General features: G+C 37.1%; 1 protein-coding gene and 1 pseudogene across 2 annotated transcripts in view; one reads left to right on the top strand and one right to left on the bottom strand.

Annotated features, from left to right (window-relative positions):
• Positions 1–21485, top strand: part of NUP205 (nucleoporin 205) — a 78701-nt gene that overhangs the window by 34761 nt on the left and 22455 nt on the right. For both annotated transcript variants that reach the window (XM_060156598.1, XM_060156597.1), the window contains 12 exons: positions 220–344; positions 3339–3453; positions 7365–7514; positions 8085–8156; positions 8517–8674; positions 9193–9273; positions 10051–10242; positions 10746–11013; positions 11107–11205; positions 18574–18722; positions 19656–19847; positions 20742–20863. In XM_060156598.1, the coding sequence (XP_060012581.1) occupies positions 220–344; positions 3339–3453; positions 7365–7514; positions 8085–8156; positions 8517–8674; positions 9193–9273; positions 10051–10242; positions 10746–11013; positions 11107–11205; positions 18574–18722; positions 19656–19847; positions 20742–20863 (1723 nt within the window). The remainder of the gene's footprint in view (positions 1–219; positions 345–3338; positions 3454–7364; positions 7515–8084; positions 8157–8516; positions 8675–9192; positions 9274–10050; positions 10243–10745; positions 11014–11106; positions 11206–18573; positions 18723–19655; positions 19848–20741; positions 20864–21485) is intronic.
• Positions 6499–7057, bottom strand: LOC132524116 (ras-related C3 botulinum toxin substrate 1-like; annotated as a pseudogene).

Raw genomic sequence — 21485 nt, 5'->3', positions numbered from 1 at the left:
TATGAAAGGTAATGTGATGGGCCAATCTTTAGGACTTAAATCAAGTGTGGACAAACTAAGCCTTGAAAAGTTAGTATTTAATACATTTTCTGTATCAATATTTGAAAGGATGTTTATGGTAGGGTATATGTATATGGAATTTAAGTTTTATAACGATATTAAGGTTTTTAATGCAGAAATTTGAAAAGAGAAGCTGAATTTCCTTTTGGTTTTATGCAGGAGTGTTAGGTTGCCCTCGGACCTGCCTTCATGCCATCTTAAACATCTTGGAGAAGGGAACTGAAGGGAGAACAGGCCCGGTGGCAGTGAGAGAATCTCCTCAACTCGCTGAGCTGTGTTACCAGGTATACAGAGGGCTGCACTTTGTAGCACCTAGGAGAAGAAGCTTAATTAGATGCTTGATTCCATCGCAGATATGAAAGAATAACAGTATGACTGAATTGAAATGAGTTTCATTTAGCGGTTTGACCAGTCTTTCATTTATGGATAAAAATCCTGTAGATCTACATGATCCTATATGTTGATCACTTGAAAAATAAGGGAAGTTGGATGCATTTAGACCAGATAATGTGGGAACTTTTCAAGGATGCTGTGTTTCAAGTTGTTTCTTTTTGGTGATGAGAGTAGTAGATTTGAGTCAGAAGACCTCTGGTTCCTATCTCTGCCCCTTAACTAGCTACGTCACCTTGGGCATACCATGAAACTTCTCTGAGTTTTTAAATCTGTGAAATGGGCTGTTGTGAGACTTACATGAGAATGCAAGAATGTAAGTGAAAGTACTTTTTAAGAACCATGTAAATTATGCTGCCCTATAGCTATATGTAAGGTGGTAGACAGTGAAATTAATGTAAGTTTAAACTGTAATGAGAACTGTTGTCTTACTTGTGTTTTATTCTTTTGTTTATTTCTTGTTTTATTCATTTTATAAGTATTTTAAGAACTAGGCTTTATAAGATACGACTAATTTCTCAATTTAAGTGACACCCTGATTCTCATTTTCATGATAAGAAATGCGTCATTAACTTCTAGTAACATGGAGATTTTTCTTTGTTATTTTCCTGTTTTTCTTTTTGTAATTCTTTACTGTTTTCCTCTATCCTCTAGCTATCCAAACAGCCCTTCACCTCTGAGTACTACAGCTAGGTCTTCCTGTGAATCCCTTAATTTGGGAACAAACTTGATGTATATTTTAGCACAGTGTTACAGATTTTGACATATTTAGGTAGAAGCAATTGATAAGGTTAATCATCTGGGCTAAAGGAGTTAGGCAGGTGAAGTAAGTGAATGAAACCAGATTTAAGACAAATAGATGGGGAGGGGAGGGAGAGGAGAATCTGGCAGACTGGAGAGCACATGCCCTGCTACTCAGCCCCTGCTCATTTTTACCCTGTTGGGATGCAGGCCCTGGTTTGCCAGATCCTCTGCTTATCGAAACACTGTACTGGCCAAACAAAACATGTCTAAACCAGCAGTCTGCCAGTTTATTACACGTGCTCTATGACTTTGCTACTCAAAATGTGGACCAGCATCATCAGCATCACCTCTTGGAAGCTTGTTAGCGCAGAATCTCAGGCCCCACTCCAGACCTGCTGAGTCAGAATCTGCATTTTAACAAGAAGCACTGCTCCATTTTTAATGAAAGAGGCTTCCTTTACCTCTAGGTTTATTTATTTATTTGTTTGTTTGCTTGTTTATTTATTTATTTAGGCTGTGTTGGGTCTTCGTTGCTGTGCGCAGGCTTTCTCTAGTTGCGGCGAGCAGGAGCTACTCTTTCTTGTGGTGCACAGGCTTCTCATTGCGGTGGCTTCTCTTGTTGCGGAACACAGGCTCTAGGCGCGCGGGCTTCAGTAGCTGTGGCTCGTGGGCTCTAGAGCGCAGGATCAGCAGTTGTGGCGCACAGGCTTAGTTGCTTTGCGGCATGTGGGATCTTCTGGACCAGGAGACGAACCTGTGTCCCCAGCTTTGGCAGGCAGATTCTTAACTGTGGCGCCACCAGGGAAGTTCCGACCTCTAGGTTTATACTTCACTATGCTTCAGGAAAAAATTAAACCTCTAAGAAGAACTTTTTAGTTTAAAAATAAATTTGATCAAAATAAATAAATAAATAAATTTGATCATATGGAAGGGAAATAATTTGGGCCTTATTGATACTTTCATCATCCAGCAGTATGAGGTCTTCTGGTTGAAGCGTTGACACTGAATCTTGTGCCTTTGCTCTCTTCACTTTAACGATGGAAATTTTTCCTACCTGGTCTTGGGAACTAGGAAATGTATCACGCAAACCCTTGCAAAGTGGCTCTTCATGCTTTTGGAACTCACTGTTGTGTCCTTCTCCCTCTTAATAGTATTACCTCTCCCATATCTGAGCATATTTGAGCATCTGTTCTTGAAGCTTCTTAACTTACCATCTAATATGAATAACTTGGTTTTGTTTTGAGAAGTTCAGTATTTATAGAGTGTCAAAAACAATATCAAAGCTGTTTGAAAGACAAGCATACATCTGTAAGTACTTATGCTTTACCTTGTGTTCCCTTCTTATCTTTTCCTTGGGTATACATGTTATTTATTTAGGTATGTTCAGTAGACATACAGTTTTGTGTCCCCCCCCACCCCCCCGTAAACTTCCTACGCTGCTACAGTATAAATTACATTAGGTTGTTTCTAGTCTTTTTACTTTGCTTTACTCAACATCTTTAGTTACCTGTTGTTATTTTATATTTTTCTTAAGACTGTATTTCTAGACACAAATTGAATTTACAGTCCGTTGTCGTTACTAGTTGTATAGTCACAGCAAACACTGAACTGGTGAATACTGAACCGTTGCTCTTTGGGAATACATAGAGTTAGATGCCTGCAAGGGATTCTCTGATCCCAAAGTTTTTATCAACTGATTAATACATAACTTTGGTTTTTAGAAGTTACTTCTGAGTAATTTGCTACTAATAATAGTTAAAATACTAAAACTGTTAATTAACTACATGTATATATATTGGAGTTGGCCAAAAATGTCGTTTGGGTTTTTCATAACATCTTACGGAAAAACCCGAACAAACTTTTTGGCCAACTCAATATTAATATATTTAGGGTGATTTCAAGATTAGTCCCATAATACTGTTGTCAGCATTCTCCAATTGTATTCCAGTATATTTTGAGTTAGTGTGCCAAGAACTGCTTGTAACTCTGAGCTTTTATGTTATATGTACATGTGTTATCCATTTTGCTTTAGTTGCTAATGGGTCTTAGTTTCCACTTAGTAGATTTAAGTTTGCCTTTTTTCTTAAAATGTATAATATAAAAAGCTGATTTGGCAGTTTTCTTATTTTACTGTAATTCTTTAGGTGATATATCAGTTATGTGCATGCTCTGATACATCTGGTCCTACTATGAGATACTTGAGAACCAGCCAGGACTTCTTATTTTCTCAGTTGCAACATTTACCATTTTCTAACAAAGGTAGGACATTATTTTCCCTTATTATTAAAACAAATCTGTAAAGTATGTGTTGAGTGATTTTTAATTTCATAACAGTTGGGGGTAGCGGTTTTAGAATTTGTGGAATTCTGTTCTCATTTTATTACTTTGCTTCTGTGTTCCTTTGGGTTGCTTTTGTAATTTGTTCTTGAGAAACCTGATGTTTTAACTGCCAGCATAAAATTATTTTAAAATAGCCTGTTAAGGATGGAATTTGATCCTTTTACTAACAAATAAAAATTTAAAATTGTGTTGAAGGGATAAGAAAATATATAAGAAGATTCTGGAAATTTAGATTTTTTGAGTGAAATTGTTTCATAAAAATCTGTTTTACTTTTGTTTCTTGTGTATATATTGAAACGAATTCAGGTCTTGAAATGAAAAATAGAAAACTAATTACGATGGAAACTATAACTTTAGATTATTGGCCTGATCAACACAGTTATCCCAGGCTACCTATGTTTTATAGGATTCTATTTTATATAATTTTCTTTTTGATCAAGTTATAAGTTTTCTGAGTTCATATTATATCCAGACAGTAGTGGTTTTATTGAGTTTTTTTAAAGTTTATTTTGTATTATCTTTATGTTTTAGGAAATCTAGGCTCACAAATTTCGTAATAAATTTCCATTACTAGTAGTTATCAGCTTCTATTTACTTTTTAGAGTATGGTGTGAGAGACTGTTGGGAATTACCTAGTGGTAGAAAATTTTCACTTCATTTTCATAATAAGTGTATTTTATTTTTAGCTCTAAGATTTTGTTTATAAGGTTTTTAAGAAACCCTTTTTAATACCTAATTAGAAAAAAACAGTTAATATCTTGCCTGTTATGCTTTCTACTTTTTAAAAATTGATCTAGCTTTGCTTGTAATCATTATTACTAGCAGTAGTAGTAGTGTTTGGTGAATTTTATATTTATAAAACTGTCATAATTTAGGACTTCAAAGCCAGGCATATTGAAATAATATTGGATTCAAAAACTTATATTGTATAAGGAATTCCCAGTTTTAATTATATATTAGACCAAATGTCCTTCATAATCTCAAGACATCATAAAATTATGCAATTTAGATTTATTTTAGTTTTTAAAAATGTATTTGTTTCTGAAATCAGAATCAAATTTTATGAGTGTTTTTTTTAACAAGTTAAATATTTGCGAATTACTTGAGTTTTCTTTTTTATTTTCATGATTCAAGGATTTATTAAGTCATACATGCAAAACATACTGCTAATTGCATTAGCAAAAGATCAGTGTAAAAACACTCCACCATTCTGCAACTGTCAGCTTAAACGATTTTGTTCTAGTGGTTGAAAGGTCCAAGCTCATATTCTTGCCAGTGGGTAAGTTGTGCAGAACTTCGTTAGCATGAGCACAGGGTTTACATAGCCTCACAGACCCCAAGGAACATCGTTCGGGCAAAGACAGGAAGTGTGTGTGCACTCAGTGAGGCAAGCGGTGGGGGATCAGTGTTATTAGTCTAGGTGCAGTGTCGGTGATCTGGCAAGGTTTACAGTTTAAGAATATCTAAAGTATTTTAAAAACTGTAAAGCTGCAGCGCATGATTTTTATACCTAGTTACTAGAAGACCAAGGAAAGCACTTATTGGCTTTGAATAAAGTAACATGAAAACAGGAATGCACTTTTATTAATCTACAAAAAATTTTTTCTAATGCATATTCAGAAAGATTTTATAATACAAGGAGGCATATTGCTCATTAAGAAGGGGTTCTAGGGGCTTCCCTGGTGGCGCGGTGGTTAAGAGTCCACCTGCCAGTACAGGGGACACGGGTTCAAGCCCTGGTCTGGGAAGATCCCACATGCCACAGAGCAACTAAGCCTGTGCGCCACGACTACTGAGCCTGCACTCTAGAGCCCACAAGCCACAACTGCTGGGCCCACGTGCCTAGAGCCCGTGCTCCACAACGGGAGAAGCCACTGCAATGAGAAGCCCACGCACCTCAACAAAGAGTAGTTCCCGCTCGCTGCAACTATAGAAAGACTGCGAGCAGCAATGAAGACCCAATGCAGCCAAAAATAAATAAATAAATTTGTAAAAAAAAAGGGGGGGGGTTCTATAAGAAAAGCAGTTATACTAAGTTTGCAACTATGAGAATGACCAGATCAAAGATGCATTAAATGCCCAATTTCAGGAGGGATAGGCAGGTTTAAAGAAAAGGAAAAGCTTAAGAAAACACTTACTGATAATACTGACCTTTCTTCATCATCTACTGCATTTGACAGAAATTAACCTTTTAAAACTTTTACCTGTGACACTTTTCATAGTTTAATTATTACGTATACAATGTAGTGTAAATTTCCATATTTTGTTAAAATACTGTCTTCATCTGATCACAAGTGTTCCACACACTCCACCCAGTGCACCCACGGCCAGAGCAGAATGCTTCATCGGAGGGAGCATGGGAGTAAGAGCTCTGTTCAAAATCTCACAAAAGCTAATACACTAATTTGTTCAAAAAATCTCTCTATGAAATCAAAAAGATTGATCCAAAGAGCTGAGCTGTTACATTCATTCATTATGATGTAAAGTACAATGTTAGGTAGTGAACACGGGCTGGTAAATCAGAATGCATTAAATGACAGCGTTTCAGGAAGGAGGCTGTACTGCTCTTCACGTCTGAAACTCATTAGCGAGCGTCTGCATCTCCTGCCTCAGAAGCTACAGTCTCTTCCAAACAAAGGTCTTTAAACAGTTTAGTGGTTAGTGTTCTTAGCCCAGCAGTGCAACTTAGTTCCCAAGGTATTTTGGCAACTCTTAATCTGAGCAAGAATAGGGGCTTTGAAAAATAAGGCTTTAAGGAAGCTTGTCATTTTAGGGCTAAACTTTAATAGAATGTGAAAGTACTTTAAACAAACAAAACCTGGAAATTACTGATTGGTTCAGAATGGTTTTATGGAAAAACTAATCTGTAACAAAAACTTGGCATTGAGTGCAAAGTCTCCACCATTTGAGCAAAGCGTACAAAGTGTCCTGGGGGGACGGGACAGGCAGGAGGGGCCCAGACATTCACAACAGCAGGCATTTTCTCTTTCTCTGCTTGACGGGAGGTGGGCAGAGAACTGCCCAGATAGCTTCATCAAAAACTGTCTTGAGGCCTCGCTGCGTGAGCGCCGAGCGGCATTTGATGCCACTGATCTCCTTGGCCATGGCCAGGGCCTGTGGGTAGGTGATGGGTGTCAGCTTCTTCTCCTTCAGTTTCTCAATCGTGTCTTTCTCATCCCTCAGATCAAGTTTCGTCCCCACCAGGATGATAGGAGTGTTGGGACCGTGGTGTCACACTTCAGGGTACCACTTTGCACGAACATTTTCAGGACTCACAAGAGAAAAGCAAATTAAGAATCCGTTTGCGGATAGGATAGGGGAAGTAATAGGTCATAATCATCTTGTCCACCTGTATCCCACAAGCCCAGATTCACCAGTTTTCCATCCGCCATAACATTGGCAGAATAGTTGTCAAAGACAGTGGGGTATACTCTCCAGGAAAGGCATTGGTCGTGTAACTGATGAGGAGGCAAGCTTTACCTACTGCGCTGTCTCCCGCCGCCACACACTTGATGGCCTGCATCTGGTATGGTAGACTCAGAATCCTCTACGTCTGTGTGAAATTATTCTGTTGACAGAAACTTGATTCTCTTTTGTTCTTCAGTTGCTTTTGCTCAACTTTCATACACATATACTCGTTTATTTTTTCTCCCTTGGCATCTGTTTTTTTTCTTTTTTAATTTTCTAGAGCAATAAATTATTATGGTGCCAATTTTCATAAAATATTGACTATGTTACATGGGAAAATATCTGGTGAGTTATGGATTTTAGGTCTGTTCTGATCTTGTGTTATTATACTGGGAAACTAAACATTCATATTTCAATTCCAGAATATGAAATATCTATGCTGAACCAAATGTCATGGCTGATGAAGACTGCCTCGATAGAACTAAGGGTGACTTCTCTGAATCGCCAACGGTCACACACCCAGAGGCTCCTTCACCTCCTACTGGATGACATGCCAGTGAAACCATACTCAGGTGAACATGTGTTGGCATTTGTATTGTTATGCTGCTGACTGGTCTGTGTGAATGCAAGCACAAATCTGAATCTTATGGTTAGTATGTGATTGTAGGCCAAACAAGTTCTTTCTGCCTTTAGAATTCTTTTCCTTAAAACACAAAATCACCCATAATTGCAATTTTATTGTTGTTTCGAGCATTCACATTTTGCTGTATTCATAGACACAGATACACAGTGGAGTTTGTCACACTGAGCCAGCATGACCCAAGATATTCTAATATGTATTTTACATGCAAATTAAGCATAAGCTTTTCTAATCATCTCACTGGCATGGTTGGGTCCTGCCTCTCTTTCAGTTCTGATTATGCTCTCTACAATTGCGAAGTGGATCTCATAGAGACGGAAAGAATTAGATGAATGTTGTTGATAAGTCCTCATCATCTTTGCATTTTAATCATCCGTTTGCAAGGGGCTCTTCGACCTAGAAACAGTGACTTAGAAATAAAATACCTTGTGTTTGTTATTTCCAAATAAATTTTATGAGTGTGTTGTTCTTTTTCTGATTTTTATTACTGATGCTTCAACAGATGGGGAAGGAGGAATAGAAGATGAAAATAGGTCTGTCTCTGGGTTCCTGCACTTTGATACTACTACAAAAGGTAAAGCCCTTTGAATTTGTAATAAATTTGTAGATACGTATATATTAAATTGCATAAAATCTCAAGAGGTAATTAATGCCTGTATCTGCAAATTCTGAACTGATGTAGAAAAGCTATATAAAGGATTGTTTGTCATCAAAAAAAATTTTTTTATAACTAAGATGATAGTATGGGAAAACAATATTTTTGCAAATGAATGTATTAGAAATAAAATCCAATTTAGATTTCAACACAGTCTTCAATTTCCAGACTGATGTCCTTTCTGAACATAGTGCTGCCTTAGAGGGTGAGCTGAGTACGGTGGTTAGCTCTTCTCTTCAGTGTCCCAAGTGAAATAGAACTACTTTTTATTATTTCTAGTACGTCGAAAAATTCTCAGTATTCTCGACTCCATTGACTTCAGTCAGGAGATCCCTGAGCCTTTGCAATTGGATTTCTTTGATCGGGCCCAGATTGAACAAGTTATTGCTAACTGTGAACACAAGAATTTACGGGGACAGACAGTCTGCAATGTCAAGGTGAGCGTTGCTTTAGAGCATGTGCAGTATCAAGTGGTTCAGACTTTGAGTCGTTAAGGAAAAAATACCTTTTTATTTTCTAATAGAGATATTGGTTTATTGGACTGGTTTTCACTTTTCAAACAGTCAGGAAAGAAAACTGAATAGGCCACACTAATTTTGCCTCTATAAAAGGTTCCCTATCACCTACCTCTTAGTAGTCATGCTACCCAGCTATCACAATGGAGTGGTTTTACCCATTTAACTCTCTACCAGGTAAATGGTAATCACCTCACTAGTAGAAAGAAGCTATCCCGTGCAGTTCCACTAACTTTCCTGCCATAGACGCTCTTTGGTATCACTCTCCGGCATGTGAGGGATATACTATTTTTGACAGAAACTTGGACAGTGCCACTATTAGATTATATATAAAGGTATCTGAAACTTTTCCGTCTAGGGCAGTTTAGAGTAATTGCTAGGTTATTGTTCTACCAGTGTCTGAAATGGTCTTATTTTTCTCTCATTTCTCAATTATATAGCTTCTTCATAGAGTTCTTGTAGCCGAAGTAAATGCCCTTCAGGGTATGGCAGCCATAGGACAGAGACCTCTACTAATGGAGGTAAGCCCTGTTGAATATATGTTAGTTTTACCCTTTTAACTACTTAACTACTTAAATTGCCAGTTAGAAGACAAAACAGTGAATTGACTTCTAGTTCATTATTAGTAAACTACTTAGAAGTTAAATTTTAATTGTATCTTTCACTTTTGACTTTGTGACTGTTAAAAGCTGAACTGAAGTTAATGTCTGGATGCCAGAAGAAATAACATCTTTTCTGCTAAGTTAGTTGAGGATTTTGTAACCTTTTCATATTGTGTAATAGAGTTCACTTGCTCCCTATCAGCGAGGAAGGAGTCATTTGTCACCACAAATGGGGAGATACGGGTCAGAGAGCAGGTGGGAAGAACCACATTCATGGAAACACAGTTGGTGAGGTCAAAGCAAGAGGCAAAGAAATAAAAGACACATCAAGGAAACATGCCATTGAACTTGGGTTTTAGGGAACTCTAGTGTTCCAGAGTAAGTACAACTAGACAGTTGCAAGAAAAAAGAAGATGGGGTTAAAAACTCATTTCCACGCACATCACCTCTGCCCTCTGCCTTACACATGCGCACGTGCGTGCACACACACACACAGCCTTATTTATTATTTTTCATAGCTCTGGCTACCAGTATAATGTGAAAAGTTATCTGCTGACTTGCAAGCATGTGGAAGGTTTCCAGAGTATTCTATAAATGTTTTCGGATTAACTGACAGTGTTAAAAATAGGAACCTGTTGTTTAAAAGACGTTATTTGCCTGTGTGTTAACCTTGCAATTCAATTTCTGCGGCTTTAGGAAATCAGCACTATACTTCAGTACGTGGTAGGAAGAAACAAATTGTTGCAGTGTCTTCATGCAAAACGGCATGCTCTGGAGTCATGGAGGCAGCTGGTAGAAATTATACTGACAGCTTGTCCTCAGGACCTCATTCAGGCAGAGGATCGACAGCTGATTATTCGTGATATTTTACAAGATGTGCATGATAAGGTGACATGCTTCATAAGTTACTTTATACTGCCAAACGAATATTTATATCATTTAAACATATAGTTTGCCACTCCTTTTTTCCCATTTGGAGTAAACAGAGTTGTGCAATGCCAGTGTTAAGACTTTTCTTGAGAAAGGTATTAACTCTGTACAGTAATGGTTCTCAACCAGAGTGTGTATCAGAATTTTCTAGGAAGCTTTTTAAAAATCTACATGACACATCTTACCCTAGACCTACTGAATGGGAGACTCTAGTGGTGAGGCCATTATGTTAATTTCCATGAAAAACCTGTAGGGAATTCTGATAGGGCTCCCTTCTGGTTAAGAACATGTTACCCAGCATTCTATTTAAATTTCTTTTTGTGTATTAGCTTCTACTGTCTTTGAACAATACAATTCCATTCTTATATTCTTATGGTAATTGAAAAGCTAAATGTATAAGACATGTTAATGACTGTAGCTGAAAGCAGGGTGCTCACTCTGATTTGTCTTTCTGCTTTAAGATACTGGATGATGAAGCAGCACAGGAGTTAATGCCAGTGGTAGCAGGTGCTGTGTTCACCCTGACCGCTCACCTAAGCCAAGCCGTTCGCACAGAACAGAAGCAGCCAGTAGTCTTGGGACCCGGAGAGGCTCATTATGCTTTTGTGCTTGATAACTCTTTCACCTCACCTCCGCCTGCAGAGAATGCAGTGGTGGGGTTCGCTTCTATTGGAGATTCTTCACTTCATATCATATTGAAGAAACTGTTAGACTTCATTTTGAAGACAGGTTTTTTTCATCTAAATTTTCTATAACTTACAACTTCTGTATTTGTTTTAACTTAATTTGAAAAAAGGTTTTTACGCTACCATATTTTCCTAGGTGGCGGATTCCAGCGAGTGAGGACACACCTGTATGGCTCTCTGCTTTATTACTTACAGATTGCCCAGAGACCGGATGAACCAGACACCTTAGAAGCAGGTAGAATTAGATTTCTGTCTTTTCCGTGTTTAGAGATTGGTTACTTTAAATTTAAAAAAAAAATCACCTTTTCATCTTTTGGCTCAGCGAAGCTATAATAAATGAGTCTTTATGGAATCAAAGTGCTTGCTCTAAAGTCAAGGAAGAATGTTTAGTTTTCTAAAATTGTGACAATAGTACAAAAGTAATGTAAGCACAGACCCTCAAATACTACTTTAGCTTATATATTTTTGTAACTCCCACTCATCTCTGGTCCCATTGAACAATACATACAGTACATATCTTTTAAAATAGCTTTGTTATTCCATAGTATAGAAGTACCATTTGTTTAACCATTTGCCAAATTCATAAGTGTTTAAATTGTTTCTAATTTTTTACTATCACAAAAAAGCTGCATCAAATATTCTTTTATATGCCTATATATTTCTCAAGAAGGATACTTCATGGTGGAATTTCCATGTGAAAGAGGGTGCACATTTTTATTTTAATAGATTCTACCAAATGGCCTTCTACCAGCTTAAATTCTCATCAGTAGTATACATATGTCTTTTTGTACTAATGTGAAGTTTTTCTTGGATAAATTCCAAGGAGTAGAATTTCTTGGTCAAAGATCTGTGTATTTAAAACAATGATAAATCAACTTTGTAAACTATAGTTATCTTATTTTGGCTGCACCGCTCAGCTTTTGGGATCTTAGTTCCCCAACCAGGGACTGAACCCAGGCCCTTGGCAGGGAGAGCACGGAGTCCTAACTACTGGACCGCCAAAGAATTCCCATATAGTTAGCATTTTTAAATAAGAGTTAATAATATGGATTCTTTCATTGCCAAATGTGAAAAATGTTTTTAACTATTCAGGAGACCAGCGTATAATACTCTTTGCCAGAGTTACTCTGCTATTTAAGAACTTGTCATAAGTACCTTCTCGTAATGGGCTCCTTGTGCTTTCTGAAAACCTTAATGAGTATTTGTTATTTTGTTTTTTTATAAATTTATTTATCTGTTTTTGGCTGCGTTGGGTCTTTGTTGCTGCGCGTGGGCTTTCTCTAGTTGTGGCAAGCGGGGGGCTACTCTTTTTCGCGGTGCGCGGGCTTCTCATTGCGGTGGCTTCTCTTGTTGCGGAGCATGGGCTCTAGGCACGCGGGCTTCAGTAGTTGTGGCTCACGGGCTCTAGAGCACAGGCTCAGTAGTTGTGGTGCACAGGTTTAGTTGTTCCGTGGCATGTGGTATCTTCCCGGACCAGCGCTCGAACCCGTGTCCCCTGCATTGGCAGGCAGATTCTTAACCACTGCGCCACCAGGGAAGTCCTGAACACAGATTCTTAAAAACCACTCTGTGTGTAAGACTTAGATTATCTCATATTATTCATTACTGGCTATATATTTTTGTATAATATCTCTCTTAGAATGTAATAATAGCCAAATGATGTATTTATAGGAATTTCCTACCAGCATAAATAATACACAAAAATATTTTTAAGGTCGTTAAAAATAATAGTTCAGAGAAACTTTTTAAAGAAATAGGAGCTTTTTTTAAGAGAGATAATCCGCCAATACACCTCCCCCATTTTCCTCTTGACTAAAAAATGTTTTTAACGTTGTATTTAGTTGAATTGGCAAAAATCACCACTTAACCACTAGGTGGAGCTCTACAACGTGCTTTATAAGAAGTCATTATCAAGATGTGGTAAAAGCAGTGTGACCATAAAAGAAGATTCTCCTTTTTAAAAAAAAAAAAATCTGTTATCTTTTTATTATTATTATTATTTATTTTTATTTTTCTTATTTTGGTTGTTCCGGGTCTTAGTTGTGGCTCTTCGGCTCCTTAGTTGTGGCATGCATGTGGGATCTGGTTCCCTGACCAGAGATCGAACCCGGGCCCCCTGCACTGGGAGCGTGGAGTCTTAACCACTGTGCCACCACGGAAGTCCCTCTCCTTTGTTTTTAATTTTCAAATGATCTATTTTTAGAGCAATTTTATCCCTTAAGTAGCTTTTTTTTCTTAGTCATAATTACTGCTTATTTTGACTTGTTTTAGATAGATAGCAAAGTACTTTATTCCCTAGATACTAGTGTTTTTAATTTTCAAATTAGAAATATTATATTTAATAAATATTTATAAGCACATACTTTTGTGCTAGTGTACCTATTTTCTGTTGTTTTAAAACAAAAACTGAATTTTTAATGTTTATATACTTATTTTTTCATACCACTTTTTCTTTATTTTTACATAAACATATGTACTGAATACTGGGCAGCCATTTTCCCTGTTTGGTGTAAAAGGAATCTGACTTAGAGAGGCTAAGTGACTTGCTTCTTTTTGACAGATCTGAGAATTAGAATTCAGTATCAGCAATGTATTTGTAGCTCATATCACAAATGACTAATTTCTAATAAATAAAGAGCATCTACAAATCAATAACCCAACAGAAAAATGGGCAAAGGATATGAGCAGTTTAGGGAAAAGGAAATTCAGACGTCTCTTAAGCATATAGTTAATTTTCTGAAAATCCATATGGGTGGATCCTATCACTTTGAGCTGGCAATGCAGTAGATCTGGGGAGGAACCAAAGCATATATTGGGTTGGCCCAAAAGTTCATTTGGGTTTTTCTGTAAGATGATATGGAAAAACCCAAATGAACCTTTTGGCCAACCCAATATTTTTTTTGATAAAATTATTTGGAGGATCTTATATGTTTCCTTAATTAAGAACAGTGTAGTTCAAATCTGACATTGTTTTTGCATATGTAATTCCTGGGGCTTAGTTGACAGCCATTGACATCACAAATATCTCTCTTTGTATTTTTTTCACCTTTTTATTCTCTCTCTTTTCTACCAGTGACCACTAGAAAGAAAAAGTGGATAATTTGACCAGACCCTAAATGTTTAATATGAACCCCAATTATTATGTTCTTAATTTCTCTATTGATCTGTTCCTTAAGCTCTAGTATTATAAAAATATTTCACATTTAAAAACAGATTGATAATGACAAAGATATATACTTTTCAGCATATTTTTAATCAGATTAATGTTTTCAATAAAAGTTTATAAAGCCAACCTATAAAGTTATGCTAACACCTCAGTGTAGAGGATATAGTGCATCCTCCTTAATTTTATTTCTGTGAGATTAGCCCTGTTTGAATGTTTTGTTGTAATTTCAGTAAAATGGATTATATTGCTTTTAAAACAGATTCATTTTTAACTTTCTATTTTCTAGGAGCTTATCATTCAACTTTAATTTATAGTTGATTGATATAGCTGTATGGAAGATGTCAGTTAGAATTTTTAATTTAAAAATTTTTTAAATTGTAATTTTAAGTACTTTTATTATAAGTTTTTCTCATATGTTCTATTTTCTTCTAAACTGGCTTTTCTTTTTAAGTTTGACAAGTTAATGGTACTCGGTAGTATCTTTTATTTATAAATAAGAATTAGGAATTATAATAAGAATGAAGAATTTTCTGCTCTGCTCATAATTCTTCTGGGCTATTGCGACTTTTGATCAAGAATATTCCTGTTGTTCTTTGTTTATGAAACCATAATATCCAATCATCTTTTTAAAAGAGATTAGAAAAGATAATCTCTTGCCATTATTAAATTTTTTAGGATCCTATCATGAGATTTTCAGTTTTTATGGTCTAGGTGTTAGTATGACCTAGAATTATAGTACAAGTACACCTCTGATTTTAGTCATAAAGTAGTGGGACTAAAAGGATTTCATAGAGCATCTTGCCTGTTGTTAACTCCGTTCTTGTGAATCTGACTCCAATAAGTGACTTAAAAATACAGTACCAGGGGCTTCCCAGGTGGCACAGTGGTTGAGAGTCCGCCTGCCGATGCAGGGGACACGGGTTCGTGCCCCAGTCCGGGAAGATAACACGTGCCGCGGAGTGGCTGGGCCCGTGAGCCATGGCTGCTGAGCCTGTGCGTCCGGAGCCTGCGCGTCTGGAGCCTGTGCTCCGCAACGGGAGAGGCCACAACAGTGAGAGGCCCGCATACCGCAAAAAAAAATAAAAAAATACAGTATCAGCTACAGGAATTCCCTGGCAGTCCAGTGGTTAGGACGCCGTACTTTCACTGCTGAGGGCGTGGGTTCCATCCCTGGTCGGGGAACTAATATCCTGCATGCTGCATAGTGTGGCCAAAAAATAAAAATAAAATTAAAATACCAGCTGAGGCTATATATATGTGTGTAGTGGGTGCAGGCTTTATGCTTGATGTGAATTTAGATGTACATTTCTCACCACTCCTTTTATTTTTTTTACAACCCGAGTCAGGTCCTAGAACCTTAGAACCTGACTAAAAATTCATAATCAGATATTTTAAAAATATCTTTTAGGGCTTCGCTGGTGGCACAGTGGTTGAGAGTGCACCTGCCAATGCAGGGGACACGGGTTCGTGCCCCGGTCCGGGAAGATCCCACATGCCGCGGAGCGGCTAGGCCCATGAGCCATGGCCGCTGAGCCTGCGCGTCCAGAGCCTGTGCTCCACAACGGGAGAGGCCACAACAGTGAGAGGCCCGCATACTGAAAAAAAAAAAAAAAATCTTTTAGCTTTTATTTTTTTATTTAAAAATAAATATTGATTATAGGAAATTTAGAACACACTAATAAACAAAAGGAAAAGTCACACATTTTACCTTCTAAGATAACTATCATGACATTTTGGTTATAGCCAGCCATCTTTTTTTATTGATTTAAATCTTCCCTTTTCTCTCTATTTAGTATTTTATCAACTTTTCCTGCCTCATTAAGTAACATTTTTAATACCTGTATAGATTTTGCCACTTATGGATATACCATAATTTATTTAGCCTACCCATTTTTGGACATTTAGATTATTTCCCCTTTTTACAATACAAACAAAAATCAGTAATCATTTGGTGGTTGATTATTTTTAGTTGTTCCAGGAAGCAGGAAACATTAATTGGGTTCTTGCTTTCATAAAATCTTTTATCCTAGTAAAAATGGCAATATATGTGTTTATAAAACAATAAGCCTTAAATTGGATGATATAGACCAGATGCCAGCAAGCTTTTTCTGTACAGGGCCAGATAATAACTAATTCAGACTTTGCAAGCCATATGTTCTCTGTTGCAACTACTCAACTCTGCCATTATTGTGCAAAAGAAGCCAGAGATGTATGCTGTGTTGCATTAAAATTTTATTTACAAAAACAAGTGGGAGATCACATTTTTCCCACGAGCCGTAGTTTGCCAACCCCAAGTATAAATTACAAGTTTTATAAGAGTTAAGAAGAGAAAGGAAATTAAGAGTTTTGCTGGACTCTTCTGGTGGGGTTGCATTTACATAAGAATGTTTGAACTAAGGAATTCATGGCTAAAAAATGTTAAACCTATAAAGTAGTGGCTTTCAGACTTTTGTCCAAAGCCTTTATTCAGATAATTTTGTGGCAATCCTATGCGTAAAACAGAAGAGGAGATGCCATAGCTCCTCAGGCTGGGTTCCTGAAAACCCACCCACCATTGTACCCCACCCTGAGAGCATCTGGTGGCATCCCTGGAGCAAAGTTTCTAAACTTGCCTTTAAGCTGTCAATCAATCAGTAATTAATATTTGAGCTTCTACTATGTGCTAGACACTGTGCTAAATTCTGGAGAAACAGTGGTAGACAAGACAGAATCCCATTGTTAATAAGCTTACATTCGATGTGAGGAGACAGAGATACAAGCATGGAAACTAAAAACTAACATAATTTGAGTAAATCTGATAAATAAGTACTGTGGAGAAGATAAAATAGTACTGTGATATATTGTGTGTGGGGTGGGAGGAGGAGGGAAGCTGGATGTAGTTGAGGAAGTGATATTTGATAGAGGCTGAAATGATGAAGAGGAGGCAGTCATGCTAAGATCTGGGGAAGAATATAAAGAACAGCTAGTGCAAAGATCCTGAGACTGAAGGAAGTGCTGAATTTGAGGGCTAGTGTGGCGGCAGCGTTGGGGTGGAGGTGGAGAGTGGAGGGAGGTGAAATAGAAGTACATGGGACCAGGTGACCAAAGGAAGTGACACGGTTGAGAAAATAATCTCATACCCTGCTTTGACACTATTGGAAATTAACTATGACTAAAATAAAATCAGAGTAGTGGTAAAGATATTTTAGGGAAAAAATAAACAAACAAAATTAAAAAAAAAGACCTCACGTTTGACTGCTGCAAACTTTATAGTGGAATATAGGCCACCTTGTGTGTACTTTTTTTTTGTGGTACGCGGGCCTCTCACTGTTGTGGCCTCTCCCGTTGCGGAGCACAGGCTCTGGATGCACAGGCTCAGTGGCCATGGCTCATGGGCCTAGCCACTCCGCGGCATGTGGGAACTTCCCGGACCGGGGCATGAACCCGTGTCTCCTGGATCGGCAGGCGGACTCTCAACCACTGCACCACCAGGGAAGCCCTTGTGTTATTTTTATTTTTCATGGTTAAACCTGCTTTGTTTTGCCCTCCATTCTGATCACCCTGTCTTGAGAATCTTTCCACAGTTTAAAAACTGCTACTGTTGGCATATATACACTACCAAATGTAAAATAGTTAGCTAGTGGGAAGCAGCTGCATAGCACAGGGAGATCAGCTTGATGCTTTGTGACCACCTAGAGGGGTGGGATAGGGAGGGTGGGAGGGAGACGCAAGAGGGAGGGGATATGGGGATATATGTATACGTATAGCTGATTCACTTTGTTATACGGCAGCAACTAACGCACCAGTGTAAAGCAATTATACTCCAATAAAGATGTTAAAAAAAAAAACTGCTACCATGTGCTAGTTGGGGAAAAGTCATAAGATTAGTTTCAAATACAGATTATTGCTTTATGTAGTGTATTTATGAAACTTTTCTAAAAGGTTTACAGGAATCTATGTAAAACATATGATCCTATCTTTAATTATTAGTGTTCCTTGAATTAAATTATCTTCATAATGAGTATACCTTTTCTTTTTAATAAATATTTCAGTTAAAAAATATAAAAGAATAAAATATCTGTTTTTTGGAAGCAGATCTTTGTCTACTTTGTACCTGCTCCTTTGTAGCCAAATTCTCATAGATCTCAATAAAAGATAAAACCAGATTGATTAGTGGAATAAATACAGGAATGTTTCTCCTGGGGTTTCATAGTTCATTTTGATTTCTTTAAGGATAGTTTATCCTTTTCCTAATACCATTGTTCTCAGAGTACATGCATGGAATAGTGCATTGTGTTCTTAAAGTTTACCTGCCTAGACTCATTGGTTGATGGGTCTTTGTGTGCAGGCAGTAATGGAAGGATTTTTCTGTTGTTGTCATGTATGAGGTGTAATTACTCAGTTACCAAACTGCTTTTTGCTGGAGTGTTTTATATGTCTTCTATTGTAACCCTTTAGCCAAGAAAACCATGTGGGAAAGGCTGACCGCCCCTGAAGATGTGTTTAGTAAATTACAGCGAGAAAACATAGCCATCATTGAGAGCTATGGTGCTGCCCTCATGGAAGTGGTCTGTCGAGATGCTTGTGATGGTCATGAGATTGGAAGGGTACAGTAACTCCTGCTGAGTATTATAATTGGATAGATATTTTGACTTATTAAGGCATAAACTGGATCAGCTTTTCAAATGTATGTTACATATTGGGAATTATTTTCTGTAATGTATTTTAGTGAATTTTCTTATTTACTATAATTTTGAATTTCTGTTTTGTTCATTCATATGTTTTGTTTACTTACGTTCAGAATCCTTTATTTGTTCAGACTGTACCCTCAGAATAATCTTTTTGCTAATTTTGAGATTTGCCTTACACTGGTAGAAATTAACCAGCAGAGATGCTGGTTAATCAAGATCTTGGCATAAGAGAATGCTGGATACGTAGCTTTTATACTGAGTGTATCTTTCTCTGCTTTTTCAATGAGTATTTGCATTTATATGTCTTTAAAATATTATGTCATACTGGTGATAATACAGTGAGAAGATAATTCCCTGCTGGTGGAAAATTACATAGCATTTGAATCATGTAGTACGCTCTCAATTATGTTAAAAAAATATTTGGGAAGACATAGAACAAAGTAATCTTTGTTTCTCAGATAATGTATTTTCTGTATAAGTTTTCTGTTTTCTACAAGGAGCATGTGAAACTTTACAATTAGGGGGGGAAAAAGCTATTTTTAAAAATCCCTTTCCTCCAGCAAGTAATGTTTAGATTTTGCTAAAATATGTTTAATGCCATTATTTTAATGTGTTAGGTTTTGTTTCAGAAATATAACTTTACCCTGAAATTTTTTCTTTTATTAATAAATCAAGATTCTGGATACATACATACATTTTTCTCAAAAAAAAAAAGAGAGAGAGAATTGTATTGTAGGCAACCATTCTCCTTGTAAGAAAACTTTTAAACATTTCCAGATAAAGGGAGTTACTGTTGTTGATTTTGGTAGCCATCTCCACATTTTGGATTTTGATGTGTTCTTCCGTCAGATGCTGGCACTGGCTCTACTTGATCGGATTGTCTCCGTAGATAAGCAGCAGCAGTGGCTTCTGTATCTTTCTAACAGTGGCTATTTGAAGGTGCTTGTGGACAGCTTGGTAGAAGATGACCGTACTTTGCAGAGCTTACTCACTCCACAGCCTCCCCTTTTAAAAGCCCTTTATACATACGAATCCAAAATGGTAAGGCTTTATATTCACTTGAAGTTAGATCAACAGGTCACTTCCTCTTGAGGTTAAGGATATATTAAAGAAAATTAACGTGGCCTACATTTTGCATGTTTCTATCATACAAACTGTAATCATTTCTAAGGAGTTTTAAATTTGGGCACATGTGCTAGAACTGTATCTTCTGAGCATGCCAAAGTTGAGTTGAAATGATCCTGAGAGGGTTAGTTGGGTACTGAGACTGCTGCTTACTCACTTCGATTGCTGGTGGTGGCAAAGCCACATGACACCCAGTGGTCTATGAGGAGAAGAGTGAGCAAAAATGTCCTTCTGCAACGAAAATCAGACTGTTAGTTGCCTGTTGAAATTCCAATGTAGATGTGCTGGTTCTACTTTAAACACAGGATTTTTCAGTACAGTGTATATAATTCATTTCCTTTCCTCCAAATCTGTTTTAATTTCTGTTTCCTCCTGCTTAAAAATACCACAAATGTCACAATAAGAGAAGCACTAAAGTCTTAGATTCTTCATTAATTCTGTTTTCCTTCCTTCATTCATTTATTCAACAAGTATTTATTAAATATCTCTTACATGCCAGGTATGGCACTAGGTAGTAGAGATACAGCTGTGAGCAAAACAATCTTCCCTGCCCTCCCTAAGCCCACATGATGATTTAGTTGAATGCTTAATCCTTGCAAGGCGTATGTAGCACTTCAGATACGCTGTGCCATTTACTCCTCATAAAAATCCTATGGTTAAGGTGGTATAATATGCCCCTTCCTAGCTAGCTCAGAATTTCTCTTCACCAGTGATTACAGATCAGAAATGTGCTATGAGAAAGTCTCATTTTAATGTGAGACGCTTGGCTCTGATCTCTGTACTGATGATTTTTGTTTCATAACTTCTTAGGCATTTCTCACAAGAGTGGCCAAGATACAACAGGGCGCTTTAGAGCTGCTGAGGTCTGGGGTGATTGTGAGGCTGGCACAATGCCAAGTCTATGACATGCGCCCAGAAATGGACCCACAGGGGTAAGCATCCATATCAATTTATTTATTTTTTTTAATGGTTTTTATTTAAAATTTAATTTTATTCATTTTTTTATACAGCAGGTTCTTATTAGTCATCTGTTTTATACATGTCAATCCCAATTGCCCAATTCATCACACCACCATCCCCACCCCCTGCCGCTTTTTTTAAAGTTACCAGTAAAGGATTATTAAGGGAAAAAAAAAATTTCAAACATAATTTTGCTGTTTATAATTTTGTTGGAGCAGTACTCTCATCTTGATGGTTTTGTTTGGTCATATACCCCTGCCATTAACTAATAAATGAAAGTTGCTAATAAGGGTAAAAGTGGGTAGGTACCTAGTGCTTTCCATTTTAGAGCAGTAACGTAAGAGGGAAATGGGAGAGCATTTTGTTAGACGTTTTTCTTCCCAACTTTATTGTTCTGTTTAGTAGAAGTACATGTTTTCAGTTATACTGGTCTTTTAAAGTATTGTAATGAAATTATAATTTGTTGTGGATTTTCTTGATGACTTGAATAGTATTTTATATTTTTCTCATTTTAACATTTTACCAACTGCTTGCTAATTTGAAAGCTTCAAGTGAAATTATTTTAAGTTTCAAACTTTCTAGCAGATTTCTCAG

Source organism: Lagenorhynchus albirostris, chromosome 8 (genome assembly GCF_949774975.1).
Source record: "Lagenorhynchus albirostris chromosome 8, mLagAlb1.1, whole genome shotgun sequence".
In the NCBI taxonomy this organism is placed as follows: domain Eukaryota; kingdom Metazoa; phylum Chordata; class Mammalia; order Artiodactyla; family Delphinidae; genus Lagenorhynchus; species Lagenorhynchus albirostris.
Note: the sequence above shows the minus strand (reverse complement) of the source record. Positions and strands in the feature narration are given on the sequence as shown.